Source organism: Nylanderia fulva, unplaced genomic scaffold (assembly GCF_048542155.1).
Source record: "Nylanderia fulva isolate GAGA-0341 unplaced genomic scaffold, ASM4854215v1 Scaffold55, whole genome shotgun sequence".
NCBI lineage: Eukaryota > Metazoa > Arthropoda > Insecta > Hymenoptera > Formicidae > Nylanderia > Nylanderia fulva.
In genome coordinates this window covers 254,297-268,472 of record NW_028190643.1, presented here as the reverse complement: position 1 = coordinate 268,472, position 14,176 = coordinate 254,297, and the positions used below count along the sequence as shown (strand labels likewise).

The 14,176-nt window shown below is 27.7% G+C and overlaps 1 protein-coding gene and 1 pseudogene across 7 annotated transcripts; both read left to right on the top strand.

Annotated features, from left to right (window-relative positions):
- The first annotated feature begins 1,931 nt into the window (after window positions 1–1,931).
- LOC114934816 (multifunctional protein CAD-like) lies at window positions 1,932–9,021 on the top strand. 6 transcript variants are annotated; one of them, XR_003820358.2, is made up of 8 exons: window positions 1,968–2,460; window positions 2,596–2,818; window positions 3,437–3,628; window positions 3,726–4,005; window positions 5,871–6,012; window positions 6,967–7,245; window positions 7,321–7,629; window positions 8,801–9,021. XR_003820358.2 is itself a non-coding variant. In XM_085487413.1 (7 exons), exons 3-4 carry the CDS (start codon window positions 3,449–3,451, stop codon window positions 3,819–3,821), a joined length of 276 nt encoding a protein of 91 aa, XP_085343539.1. In that variant the 5' UTR covers window positions 1,932–2,460; window positions 2,596–2,818; window positions 3,437–3,448; the 3' UTR covers window positions 3,822–4,005; window positions 5,871–6,012; window positions 6,967–7,629; window positions 8,801–9,021. The 6 variants fall into 6 exon arrangements, 5 of the variants coding, with proteins under 5 accessions (XP_085343539.1, XP_085343537.1, XP_085343538.1 ...); XM_085487413.1 differs by having other exon boundaries at window positions 1,932–2,460; window positions 6,967–7,629; XM_085487411.1 differs by having other exon boundaries at window positions 1,979–2,460; window positions 6,967–7,629.
- A 2,754-nt stretch (window positions 9,022–11,775) lies between these two features.
- Window positions 11,776–14,097, top strand: LOC114934806 (multifunctional protein CAD-like; annotated as a pseudogene). Its single transcript, XR_014925788.1, has 4 exons — window positions 11,776–12,011; window positions 12,148–12,370; window positions 12,599–12,605; window positions 12,966–14,097. The product of XR_014925788.1 is annotated as a multifunctional protein CAD-like (transcript).
- Window positions 14,098–14,176: the final 79 nt, after the last annotated feature.

The window sequence follows — 14,176 nt, the reverse complement described above, 5'->3', positions numbered from 1 at the left end:
CTGTAAACGCATATATTTTGTTAAATATTTTAAAATTAAGAATCGGCATACATTTAAAAATGTACTTTATCTAGATATCTATCATTTTTTAAATATATATTACATAACATGTAATTTTAACATATGTAATTTATATAGTGATTTCTATAACATGTATAATATTTTATATAAATATTATGTATATTATGTATATAATATTTTATATAATTTATAATTATCTATTTATAGAAATAATATTAACGAAATGTACTAAAAATCCTTGTACATATAATATAAGTTTCTTCCAAATAAAATATTAATTTTTGAACAAAAGTATATATTCTTATAAGTTGCTATATCTATAAAAATGTAAGATGAAACTAGAAAGTTGATATATCATAATTACATACATACATTCTTTATTGTGCTCCTAGTGAGAATTACAAGGCACTTGTATAAGGAGTGGTCCCGAACCTTTTACGAACAAAATTTATATTAATATCTTAGTCATAATTTACTAAATTCCTCTACAATCCTTGTTCTTCATTTCAATCTTTTCCTTGTCTTCTCCCTTTCTCTCTCTATCCATTTGGCTCCTACTTTTGTCCTTCTTTATCTTCTCCTTCCTATTTGTCCTAAACTTCCCTTCTCCCTCTCCTAATATGCTATTCTCTCTAAATCCCCCTTCTCCCTCTGTTTCCCTTTATCTTCACACTCCATTCCCTCTCTATCTTCTATCCTTTCTACTTATCCCCTACTAATTCCAGCTTCCCTACCTAATACTCTTTTTATCCCAACATCATGGACCATCCTCCTTATTTTCTTCCACAATTCCTTTTCACACCACGTTGTTCATTTCTCCTTTCTCTTCTCTTTTCCTTCTCTCTTCCTCCTTTCTTCTATTTCTTTCCGCTCTCTCTCTCTCTTTTCTTCCTTTTCTCTTTTTTTTCTTTCTTCTCTCTTCTCTATTCTCCCCCAAATCTCTTCACAAATATCAATTATCTTTAAACAATAATTTAATGGTTAAATATCTAATTTAAATAAACCTTTAAATCGAATTTTGTTTACATCTATTGTAATATTTGAAATTCACAAACATTCTCTTAGCCACATAAATGGCACAATATATGACAATATATTAATATTTTAGGAAATAAATTATTATTTGTAAGATAATCATAGAGATAAATACAAATATGAGTTTTACTTACCGACTGTTTCAATATTTGCTTAAAACACATTTAATCTATTTTTTTATATATAATGAAATTCATTTTGGTAGACGTACTCATTTAATTTCACTAATCTAGTTTGAAGATATCCGTGTGGTATAGCTTCGACATATTATAAACGTTGGAAAAAAGGTTTCTGATTTACATCGGCTATTAGTATTTTTCTATTCAATTTATCTTTATATATTGCATCTATTATTTAACAAATTGATAAGGTGCGAGTCTTAATATTTTCTTTTTGGAAAGCGAAAATTTTATTAAACATGACAAAATATTTGAGGTAAACGCATTTGCCGAGGCAATATTTTTTACGAAAACTCGCTCATTCAAACACATGAAATTTTCGACTGTAATAAAATATTATACAGGGTAAATCACCTAACAACGCATCTCTATCTTCTTTTTTCGTTCTCCAATTTTATGTCAATTGTTCTCCGTCTTGTTAGAAAAATATAGGATAAAGACGATATTAATGATTAAGTAAAGTTATATTTAATTAAATATAACATGTATGGTATATAGTGATAATATATATTGAATTGTTTTAATTCATTTTAGTGTTTTTAAGATTGATATGAATTTAAAGAAACGTATATTTAAAATTATTAGTCTAGAGCTCGGATTTCCACTCGAATTCTCGGGTCGCGTGCGCGCGCGCGAAGCTTCGCGAGATACTTAATATTTCTCGAGGAAACCCGATCGTTAATTCGGAAGCGATCGACAGGCGTCGAATCTCGAGACATCAGATTTTGGGATAATAAACGAACTTACAGTCACGATTGAGACGCGAAAGTGTACAAGAAATGTAAATACTGTCTTGTGCGCGATGACGAACGTTTGAAATTCTTCTTGCCTACGTTACAAAGATTTAATCGTGTAAAAATGTGTAAAATATAAAAAATACTTATTTACAATAAAAAATAAATAATATATTAAGAAAAAAAATAAATACAATATATTTTTAATTTTTTAAATATATATATATTTTATTAATAATATAGATAATTAAACATTTAATGAAAAATTACATTTGAACAACCTAAAAAAGTGCTAATCTTGGGCTGTGGAAGATTCAGCGTTGGCCAAGCCAGAGAATTCGATTATTCGGGCTCTCATAGGCAATAAAAGCATTAAAGGAAAAATCAATACAGTTTATTTTGATAAATCCTAATATCGATACGGACAAACATCAAAAGGCATGGCCGATAAAGTGTATTTCTTGCCAATTACACCAGAATATGTCGAGCAGGTAAGCCAAATTATACATTTAAAGGTTAAATTTTTTAATTAATAACTTATATTTACTAACTTTTACTGTGGATATTTCATACTAAGAATATTCTTATCGGAGAAAGAAATAATTTTTTTTAATCATTTGCTTTAGGTAATACGATCGGAGAGACCGGATGGCGTACTATTAACATTCGGTGGACGAACTGCCCTTAACTGTGGCTAGAACTTGAGAGAAATGGGGTGTTTGCGTACTACAATGTTAAAATTCTAGGAAGGCCGATCGACTCTATCATAAAAACTGAAGACTGAAAAATATTTGCAGATCGTGTTAAAGAGATAAATGAAAGAGTCGCACCACGTATTTTGTTCAAGAGGTATATAAGTAAACGACAAGACATTGTTTTACAGCTTAACGTTTTTTATAATTTTGTAGAATCACAATTTTATTAAAAATAATATGTGCAGCAAGTTCTTATACATAAATTTTATATGCGTAATTTTGTCACAAGCGAAACAACAGCTTGTTTTGAGCCAAATCTTGATTATTGTGTAGTTAAAATATCTACAATAGATGGGATCTTAAAAAATTTCATTGTACAAGTTTCAGCATCAAAGTAATGGATAAAAATTCTTTAATTTTGACTTTTTTAAGAAACGTTAAACGTTTGATAATTTTTGTAATATTTTATACGATGTTATATTATTATTCGTATTATCTATTATATATTTAAAAATGAAGGAAAGAAAATATGTATTTCCTTAATCTATATGTATATATTATATGATATTATAAAAGAGTCACAATAAAGTATATAAAAAGCTAATTAATTAAACAAAAAATATAAAACTTTTTTATTTTACAATATAATTATGTATATATATATATATATATATATATATATATATATATATATATATATTTATTTAATTGTATATAATTGATTTTAATCGATTGTTCTTTATATCTTTAATATCAAATAATTATTTTTCAGATCGGCAGTTCTATGAAGAGTATAGGCGAAGTAATGGCGATCGGACATAAATTCAAGGAAACTTTTCAAAAGGCATTGAGAATGGTTGATGAAAATGTGAATGGCTTCGATCCTTATGTGATAGCAGTCAACGATGAAGAATTGGAAAAACCGACTGACGAAAGAATGTTTGTTCTCGCTGCTTCGATCAAGGTTGGTTACACATTCGATGGATTATACGAACTCACAAAAATTAATTGCTGGTTTCTTGAAAAGATGAAGAACATTATCGATTATTATGTGTTTTTAGAAAACATCGATCGTACAAAACTTTCGCAGGACTTGCTGCTGGGCGCAAAGCAGAACGGTTTTTCAGACAAACAAATTCCCGCTCTCGAAGATTTGAAGATGTCCGAATTAGCTGTCAGAATACAAAGACAGAAGAATAATATTCGATCAATGGTCAAACAAATTGATACAGTCGCTGCTGAATGGCCGCAGCCACTGTAAATTATATATCTTTATCTAACGTACAATGACATTATATAGTCACGATATAGAATTTCCTGGCGGATACACAATGGTGATAGGTATATTTACGTATATACATTTATATGAATATATATATATATATATATATATATATATATATATAAAATCATAATACTATAAAATGATATATATATACATGTGTGTATATATATTATATATATCACTTCGTATAATCTAATCGAATATAATTAGGTGCACAAAACGAAGTTATATTATTGATTCTTTGATAACAAAATCTCAAAAATTGCGACGCATGCATGCAAAAATTATTATTGCAATCAATGTATAATAAAATATATTAATGAATTATGCAACGCATATAAAAATTTTATATTTGAATCTCTAACAGAACATATAAACAAAAAAATAAAATTTTCTTACAATATCTTTTTGTGATCAAATATTTACGTTTTTATTAGACACGCGCAAGACTCCACACTCCCTACATCCGTTACGTTGCGCGGTTGGCGTGAAACTGAATCTCGTGCGAAGTATCGCGTGCGCGAAGTCGAGATTACGTGACCAGATGTCACATAATAAATATATTTTTATGCATGAATTGCGATAATAATATTATACACATGCGTCGCAATTGTTAAGGTTTTATTATCAAAGAATAACTTCGCCTCGCGCACGTAATTATATTCGATTAAACTAAATAAATTTAGAAAAAAATATATAAAAAGATACATATATACAAAATAGTTCTCAAACAATACAATAAAATTCGGCGAATTAAAATTATGTATACATAATAGTAATACAGCGAATTCAAATTATGCACATAATAGAAGCTCGGCGAGTTAAAACTATGATCATATTGATAGCTTCGAGCAATCGTCATCCCGAAGATTAATAGTTTAAAAATAATAAAATAAATTATGGAAATAGTATTAATGGCGCGTGCTTGTATAGTCGTTATATAAAAGTTACAAATATATTAATTGATATATATATAGAGATTAAATTCAACCGTTTTTATGACAAATATCGTATTTCTCACTGAATTTTGAGACCACTTTTTTTATAATTTTATCCGAACCATTGCTGAATAACTGTGTCATAAAAATGTTCAATTACATGCTTTTTTTTCTTATATAACGTTGGAAATTAAAAAGATATTGAGACATTTATATAAGCAATATAACAATTTTCAATTATATATTACTTAACTATTGTTCAGCCGTTATTAACTAAACGAAAACTTTTGCCCGACGATAATCATGTCGTAAATTATCTTCGCTTATCTCAGATTAACGAAAATTAAAGAATAAGAGACTTTTGAACAACTCTAGAATGTATAAACTTATCATTTTAGTTATATATCTTCTTTTAATCGCATATGGGTAAGTGTTTGTAATATACAATTCAGAAGCAAGAATTGAAATGTTAACATTGCAGATATACAAGATAGGCTAATAATAAAGAGTGGAGAGAGAAAGGAAAACGGAGACAATTGTATTTTGAATTGATAAATACATATGTATTTTTAGTATAAATACAAATCATTTCTCAAAATACTGCTTAAATATATCATTTTTCAAATGATCGTTAAGATGATATTTTAAAATAAGAAGATTATTAATATTGAATTTGAAAGAAATTTACTTGAATGAATGTTTATAATATAAATAGTTTAAAATAATAAACATATGAATAAAATATTATTTTTTAGTTATTTAATACAAACCATAAATAACAACAACTAAAATAATTATTTAAAAATGTTAACACACACACACGTGCGCAGACACATATACTATAAACGTATCCAGTCAAACAAAATTATAAACACAAGGCAGGGAAGACACACACGAATACAGAGAGGCATATATAAAGGTAAACGTACACAACATGATACAAAAGTCTCTTAAGCAGTTTCGATGTTCTTGCATATTTTCAGAAGAATATAAATCGGATCGACAGACAGACGTGCCGAACAAAATTATACAGCGAATATTACTTGCTGGAATTCGTCACTCTTTATCATTTTGCATCCTGTTCCTTAGTGCAATTCAAGCCAGAAGAGATCAACTATATAATCAGTGAGTTCAGTTAGAATTACTTATTTAATTAATACTATTAAAAAAATAAAAAATATATAAATGTGTATAAGTTTAAATCTGTTCAATGTCTCGAATTTCTTTATAATTTTTCATTACGTACATACACATACTCGCCCATATACATATTATATACATACATACATATACATTTCCCACATGCATTTCCCTTAGAATTTAACCTAAAATGTATGGAAATCATGAGACAATGTGGTACTGGAAGAATTATATAAGAATTTCTCTGATTAATATTTACTATAATATTTTCTGATTAAAAATATTCATATCTACCACAATAAGATATTTTAATTTTTTTTACATAAATATATAATAAAACTTCAAAAATGTTTAATATATTAAGATATTCTGATTTCCTCTCTCGAAGTGTTTTCATAAGTAGAATATATGCCAGAAAAAGTGATAAGCATATAATAAATTTTATATAAATTAAGATACAGCATAATATTTTTAATTTTCTCGTTTGACGACGAGATTTAAGGACGAGAACGGGATAATTAGATATTTTACGATGAAAAGTAAAAGTACAAAATGTAAAATTATTATCATTATGAAGATCGATTATTGGCACGCATAAATCATATCTATGACCGTATAATGAATTTATCATAATTTTTAACATGCAGTATAGTAATTAATATTCGGCTTATTATCAAACATGATAAAATTTTTAGTGACTTTTGCAGACAAATATAACGAAAAATTCTCTTTACATATGTGCATGTGTCTGTCCATATAGCGTATATGTATATAAACGTTGTTATAAACATATATTTTTGTCACCTCCAAAATGTTATTATTGTAAACAAATGATGAAAAATAATAAGAAAAGTCGAGATATTAAGTAGATTTGAACTGTACATGCGTCATTTTCGATAGAAACGAACATTTATTCGCGAACTTTTTCTTTTTCTTTAGTAAGAATTACGTCTCGCGTGACTGGAAACACATCTCCTCGTGGAACACAATCGGTGATAGTACAAGGAACATCATATCAACGATGCCACAAAGAAACGAGCATTGGATAATGAGATTTTTTGGAATGAAAAGTAACATTGCAGAATGTAGATTATGTGACTATAAGATATCACTATTCGAATCCGTAGAAAATATGCGCATTCATTTATTTTATGTGCATAACCCTGCCTGGAAAGAATCTATGGACCAATTAACTATCCCCTGGCCTCATTTGATTTGGTATTACTTTTACATAAGCGATGATGGCAACGCAAAATGTTGTAAAGAAAACTGTCAAATAACGTATAATTCCAGTTTAAATAAGATAGAAGAAATGAAACTACATTTTGTAGATGCTCATGTACCTCGACTTTCTGGCACAATTTATGATTGGACAGTACCATACTATAGAATAATTGAACAAAGTGAGCGACACCATCAATCATTAAAGAGAAAATGCGAAATACCTAATTGTAATTTTGTATATAACAGACACATGGGCAGGACTGTATTATTATTTGGGCATTTGGTTCTTGACCATAATTTAATACCTGACCGATCAATAAGATTGTTCAAAGATTTTTCTGGAAATTTTTGTTTGCGATAATGATTTACGGTGATGAGGTAAATAGCAATAATTTTTATTATTGAGATAAGATATTATTTTTTATATATCTTCTTAATTATTTGCATGCATTTTTATGAACAATAAACAAATTATATTCAAATGTTGACACTTTCGTTATAACTACTATAAATATTTAAATCAGCTATTTGCTTTCATTTATATCTTAAAAGCACTATAAATGTAAAATTAAATATTATTTTTTCTTTTTATTTATTCTCAATTACTTGCAGTGTTTACTGTTATTTAACAAACAATAAATAAAATTATACAGATGATCATCTAGATGATATTTTGGCTTCACTCTTATCTTTACATAAACAATATGTATTATCTATCCACCTTTGATAAGAAAAAGTGTCATTTTCACTAAATTATTTAGTTTTAGAACATGGTTTAAATAATTTGGCTTTGAGTTGTAGCACATAAAAATACTTAATTAGAAGAACTTAATCAATAAGCAATAAAAATTATAACTGTGAATATATTTCTAATAAACATAGTTGTACATATATTTGATATTAAAGAGCCTTGAGTTAATTTTACTGTTTATAAACATAAGTTTGAATACCCTTTAATAATTTACATTGTTCTATAACTGTGTTTACATAAGCGGTTTTAAAATTTTAGCCGTAAGTTATCTAGATGAATCGCCATGTAATTTTATCCTTTATTCGAGTTATATTTAAATCAAAAACATTTTTTTATCTGATCTAAGATAAACTTATATATTATCATTTCATCTTTATCTACTTAATTTTAAAGTTTTCTAAGCACAACAATGATTACTGCAAACACTTTTATTTATGTAATAAAAGTGCTTGCAGTAAGCGCATGAAATTCAAATGTTAGCCCTTTTATCATATAAAAATATATAAAATTATCTACGTCTAGCGCATACATTTATGTTTGAAAGCATTAGAAGTTAATAAATATCAACTTTGTTTCGTTAATTTTAAATATGTCATCAACATTCGATTTACACAATTAGCAAATATCATCATCAATTTGAAAATATATATTATTACATATATAAATATTAGGGTCTCTTTTGGATGCGGAAAATATTTAGAATTTGTCTAATATAAAACAACGCACATAATTTAAGAGAAAAATCTAATATAAATTATTTTGAATTTTTATTGATTTAATTTTTCATATAAATTTCAGAAGATTAATGAAAAGTTCAACAACATGGACGCAGGTTTCGAAAGAAATGAGGCTAACGTATTATCATGGACATGGACAATAAAATAAAATAAGAAATTTATATTTTTGACTTTATCGCTTTATCTATATATTATATGGCGTAAATAATCTTATTTTATTTTTATTATATCTAATTATATTAAAAAAACGGCGAAACTTATATTTTTTATTCATTTCGTAATTAAGCATTTTACATCAAGATCTTTATCTAGATACTTGTATTTATTAAATGTATTTTATAAAACATAATTAATTTATATAATATATATATATATATATATATATAATATATAAATTATATATTATCTATATACATATATATTCATCATTCTTTATATATATTATATGTTATATAACTTATAAAGTATAATTATATATTAATTTATATGTATATAAATATAATATCTATAGAGTAATATAATGTTATAAATGTATAAAATTATCTGCAAATGCATATAATTATGTAACTGCAGAACTGCACTGAAAAAAAAGTGTTAGCTTAACTAAATCTTTTAACTAAATACTATTATTTTAATTGAATATATATATTAGTATTGAACTCAAATATATATATGTTTTGTCAGATGTGATATGTTATATTTAATTAAAAAATTTTTATATGTTGAATTAACAAATTATTTAGATGAAAGAATCAGTCAAGTTTACAATTTTCTTTCGCAGTGTGTCTCAAATTATCTGTAAATGCATATATTTTGTTAAATATTTTAAAATTAAGAATCGGCATACATTTAAAAATGTACTTTATCTAGATATCTATCATTTTTTAAAAATATATTACATAACATGTAATTTTAACATATGTAATTTATATAGTGATTTCTATAACATGTATAATATTTTATATAAATATTTATGTATAATATTTATATAATATTTTATATAATTTATAATTATCTATTTATAGAAATAATATTAACGAAATATACTAAAAATCCTTGTATACATAATATAAGTTTCTTCTAAATAAAATATTAATTTTTGAACAAAAGTATATATTCTTATAAGTTGCTATACGTATAAAAATGTAAGATGAAAATAGAAAGTTGATATATCATAATTACATACATACATTCTATATTGTGCTTCCAGTGAGAATTACAAGGCACTTTTATAAGGAGTGGTCCCGAACCTTTTACAAACAAAATACATATTAATATCCTAGTCATAATTTACTAAATTTCTCTACAACCCTTGTTCTTCATTTCAATCCTTTCCTTGCCTTCTCCCTTCCTCTCTCCTCTATCCATTTGGCTCCTACTTTTGTTCTTCTTTATCTTCTTTTTCCTATTTGTCCTAAACTTCCCTTCCCCCTCTTCTAATATGCTATTCTCTCTAAATCCCTTTTCTCCCTCTGTTTCCCTTTCTCTTCACACTCCATTCCCTCTCTATCTTCTATCCTTCCTACTTTTTCTCTACTAATTCCAGCTTCCCTACCTAATACCCTCTTTATCCCAACATCATGGACCATCCTCCTTATTTTCTTCCACAATTTCTTTCCACACCACGTTGTTTCTTCTCCTTTCTCTTCTCTCTTCCTCCTCTCTTCTATTTTTTCCGCTCTTTCTTTCTTCTTTCTTTTTTCTTTATCCCTTTTTTTCTTTCTTCTCTCTTCTCTACTCTCCCCCAAATCTCTTCACAAATATCAATCATCTTTAAATAATAATTTAATGGTTAAATATCTAATTTAAATAAACCTTTAAATTGAATTTCGTTTACATCTATTGTAATATTTAAAATTCACAAACATTCTCTCAGTCACATACATAAATGGCATAATATATGACAATATCTTCATATTGTAGGAAATCAATTATTATTTTTAAAATAATCATAGAGATAAAAATAAATATAAATGTTTTATTTACAGACAGCTTCAATATTTGCTTAAAACACATTTAATCCTTTCTTTTTATTTATAATAAAATTCATTTTGATACACGTATTTACTTAATTTCACTAATCTGGTTTGAAGATATACGTATATCTTCGACATATTATAAAAGTCGGAGAAAAGATTTCTGATTTAGATCGGCTATTAGTATTTTTCTATTCAATTTATCTCTATATATCGCATCTATTATTTAACAAAGTGATAAGGTATGAGTCTTAATATTTTTTCTCTGAAAAGCGAGCATTTTATTAAACATGACAAAATATTTGAAGCAAACGCATTTGTCAAGGCAATATTTTTCACGAAAACTCGCTTATTCAAACACATGAAATTTTCGACTTTAATATAATATTATACAGAGTAAATCACCTAACAACGCATCTTTATCTCCTTTCTTCGTTCTCCAATTTTATGTTAATTGTTCTCGGTCTTGTTAAAAAAATATAGGATGAAAGATCACATATTAATGATTAAGTAAAGTTATATTTAATTAAATATAATATGTATGGTATATAGTGATAATATATATTGAATTGTTTTAATTTATTTTAGTTTTTTTAGGATTAATATGAATTTAAAGAAACATATATTTAAAATTATGTCTATAGCTCGGATTTCTACTCGAATTCTCGGGCCCCGTGCGAAGCTTTGCGAAATACCTAATATTTCTCGAGGAAACCCGATCGTTAATTCGGAAACGATCGACAGGCGTCGAATCTCGAGACATCAGGTTTTGGGATAATGTTATGATATGTGAAACGAACTCACAGTCACGATTGAGACGCGAAAGTGTACAAGAAATGTAAACACCGTCTTGTGCGCGATGACGAACGTTTCAAATTCTTCTTGCCTATGTTACAAAAATTTAATAGTGTAAAAATGTGTAAAATATATAAAATACTTATTTACAATAAAAAAATGAATAATATATTAAGAAAAAAATGAATACAATATATTTTTAATTTTATAAATATATATATATATATATGCATATATTATTAATAACATAGATAATTAAACATTTAATGAAGTAATTACATTCGAACGACCTAAGAAAGTGCTAATCTTGGGCTCCGGAGGATTCAGCGTTGGCCAAGCCAGAGAATTCGATTATTCGGGCTCTCATAGGCAATAAAAGTATTAAAGGAAAAATCGATACAGTTTATTTTGATAAATCCTAATATCGATACGGTACAAACATCAAAAGGCATGACCGATAAAGTGTATTTCTTGCCAATTACACCAGAATATGTCGAGCAGGTAAGCCAAATTATACATTTAAAGGTTAAACTTTTTAATTAATAACTTATACTTACTAACTTTTACTGTGGATATTTCATACTAAGAATCTTCTTATCGGAGAAAGAAATAATTTTTTTTTAATTATTTGCTTTAGGTAATACGATCGGAGAGACCGGATGGCGTACTATTAACATTCAGTGGACAAACTGCCCTTAACTGTGGCTAGAACTTGAGAGAAATGGGATGTTTGCGTACTACAATGTTAAAATTCTAGGAAGACCGATCGAATCTATCATAAAAACTGAAGACAGAAAAATAATTGCAGATGGTGTTAGCGAGATAAATGAAAGAGTCGCACCACGTATTCCGTTCAAGAGGTATATAAGTAAACGACAAGACATCTTTTTACAGCTTAATGTTTTTTATAATTTTATAAAATTACAATTTTATTAAAAATAATATGTGCAACAAATTCTTATACATTAATTTTATATGCGTAATTCTGTCACTGACAAAACAACAGCTCGTTTTGAGCCAAGTCTTAATTATTGTGTAGTTAAAATATCTAGATGGGATCTTAAAAAATTTCATCGTACAAATTTCAGCATCAAAGTATTGGATAAAAATTTTTTAATTTTGAATTTTTTAAAAAACGTTAAACGTTTGATAATTTTTGTAATACTTTATACGATGTTATATTATTATTCGTATTATCTATTATATATTTGAAAATGAAAGAAAGAAAATATGTATTTCTTTAATCCATATGTATATATTATATGATATGTTAAAAGAGTCACAATAAAGTATATAAAGAGCTAATTTATTAAAGAAAAAATATAAAACTTTTTTATTTTACAATATATATATATATATATATATATATATATATATATATATATATTTATTTGTATATAATTTATTTTAATCGATTGTTCTTTATATTTTTAATATTAAATACTTATTTTTCAGATCGGCAGTTCTATGAAGAGTATAGACGAAGTAATGGCGATCGGACGTAAATTCGCGAAAACTTTTCAAAAGGCATTAAGAAAGGTTGATGAAAATGTGAATGGCTTCGATCTTTATGTGATAGCAATCAACGATGAAGAATTGGAAAAACCGACTGACGAAAGAATGTTTGTTCTCGCTGCTTCGATCAAGACTGGTTACACAATCGATCGATTATACGAACTCACAAAAATTAATTGCTGGTTTCTTGAAAAGATGAAGAACATTATCAATTATTATGTGTTTTTAGAAAACATCGATTGTACAAAACTTTCGCAGGACGTGCTGCTGGGCGCAAAGCAGAACGATTTTTCGGACAAACAAATTCCCGCTCTCGAAGATCTGTAGATGTCCGAATTAGCTGTCAGAATAAAAAGACAGGAGAATAATATTCGACCAATGGTCAAACAAATTGATACAGTTGCTGCTGAATGGCCAGCCACTGTAAATTATATATCTAACGTACAATGACATTATATAGTCACGATATAGAAATTCCTGGCGGATACACAATGGGGATAGGTATATTTACGTATATACATATATATAGGGTTTGTCCCAAAAGTAATGAGTCTCATTTTTTTGCCACGCGACTGTACAGCGCACACTTGCGCGACCGATTGGAAGTGGTGATGTGGACTCTAAACTTGCCAACGACGCCTGGTTCAGTTGCGTACAAGCTCTCGGAGTGGTGCGACGTCATTTTTAGTGAACCTCCGCGCAGATCCTCGTCGTGGTTAGGATGGAGAGAACTTTGGAGCAACGCTATGCGATAAAACGACTTGTGCCACTTTTTGACCTGCGAGTACGACAAGCAATCATTCTTGAAGGCCTGAGTTAGCAAATCAAACGTTTCCTTCGCCGTCTTTTGAAGTTTGACGCTAAATTTTATCGCATAGCGTTGCTCCAAAGTTCTCTCCATCCTACCTGTAACCACGACAAGGTTCTCCGCGGAGGTTCACTAAAAATGACGTCCCACCGCTCCGAGAGCTTGTACGCATCTGAACCAGGCGTCGTTGGCAAGTTTAGAGTCTCCATCACCACATCCAACCGGTCGCCCAAGTGTGCGCTGTACAATCGCGTGGCAAAAAAATGAGGCTCATTACTTTTGGGACAAATCCTGTATATATATATATATATATATATATATATATATATAAAATCATAATAAT

What these genes read in the sequence shown, in the direction of transcription:
- LOC114934816 (XM_085487409.1), top strand. Translation starts at nt 5,692, where the DNA reads ATGTTAACACACACACACGTGCGCAGACACATATACTATAAACGTATC. An exon ending in ACAGAGAGGCATATATAAAG is followed by an intron (nt 5,807 to 5,870) that starts GTAAACGTACAC and finishes GCATATTTTCAG; the next exon opens with AAGAATATAAATCGGATCGA. An exon ending in AGAGATCAACTATATAATCA is followed by an intron (nt 6,013 to 6,966) that starts GTGAGTTCAGTT and finishes CTTTTTCTTTAG; the next exon opens with TAAGAATTACGTCTCGCGTG.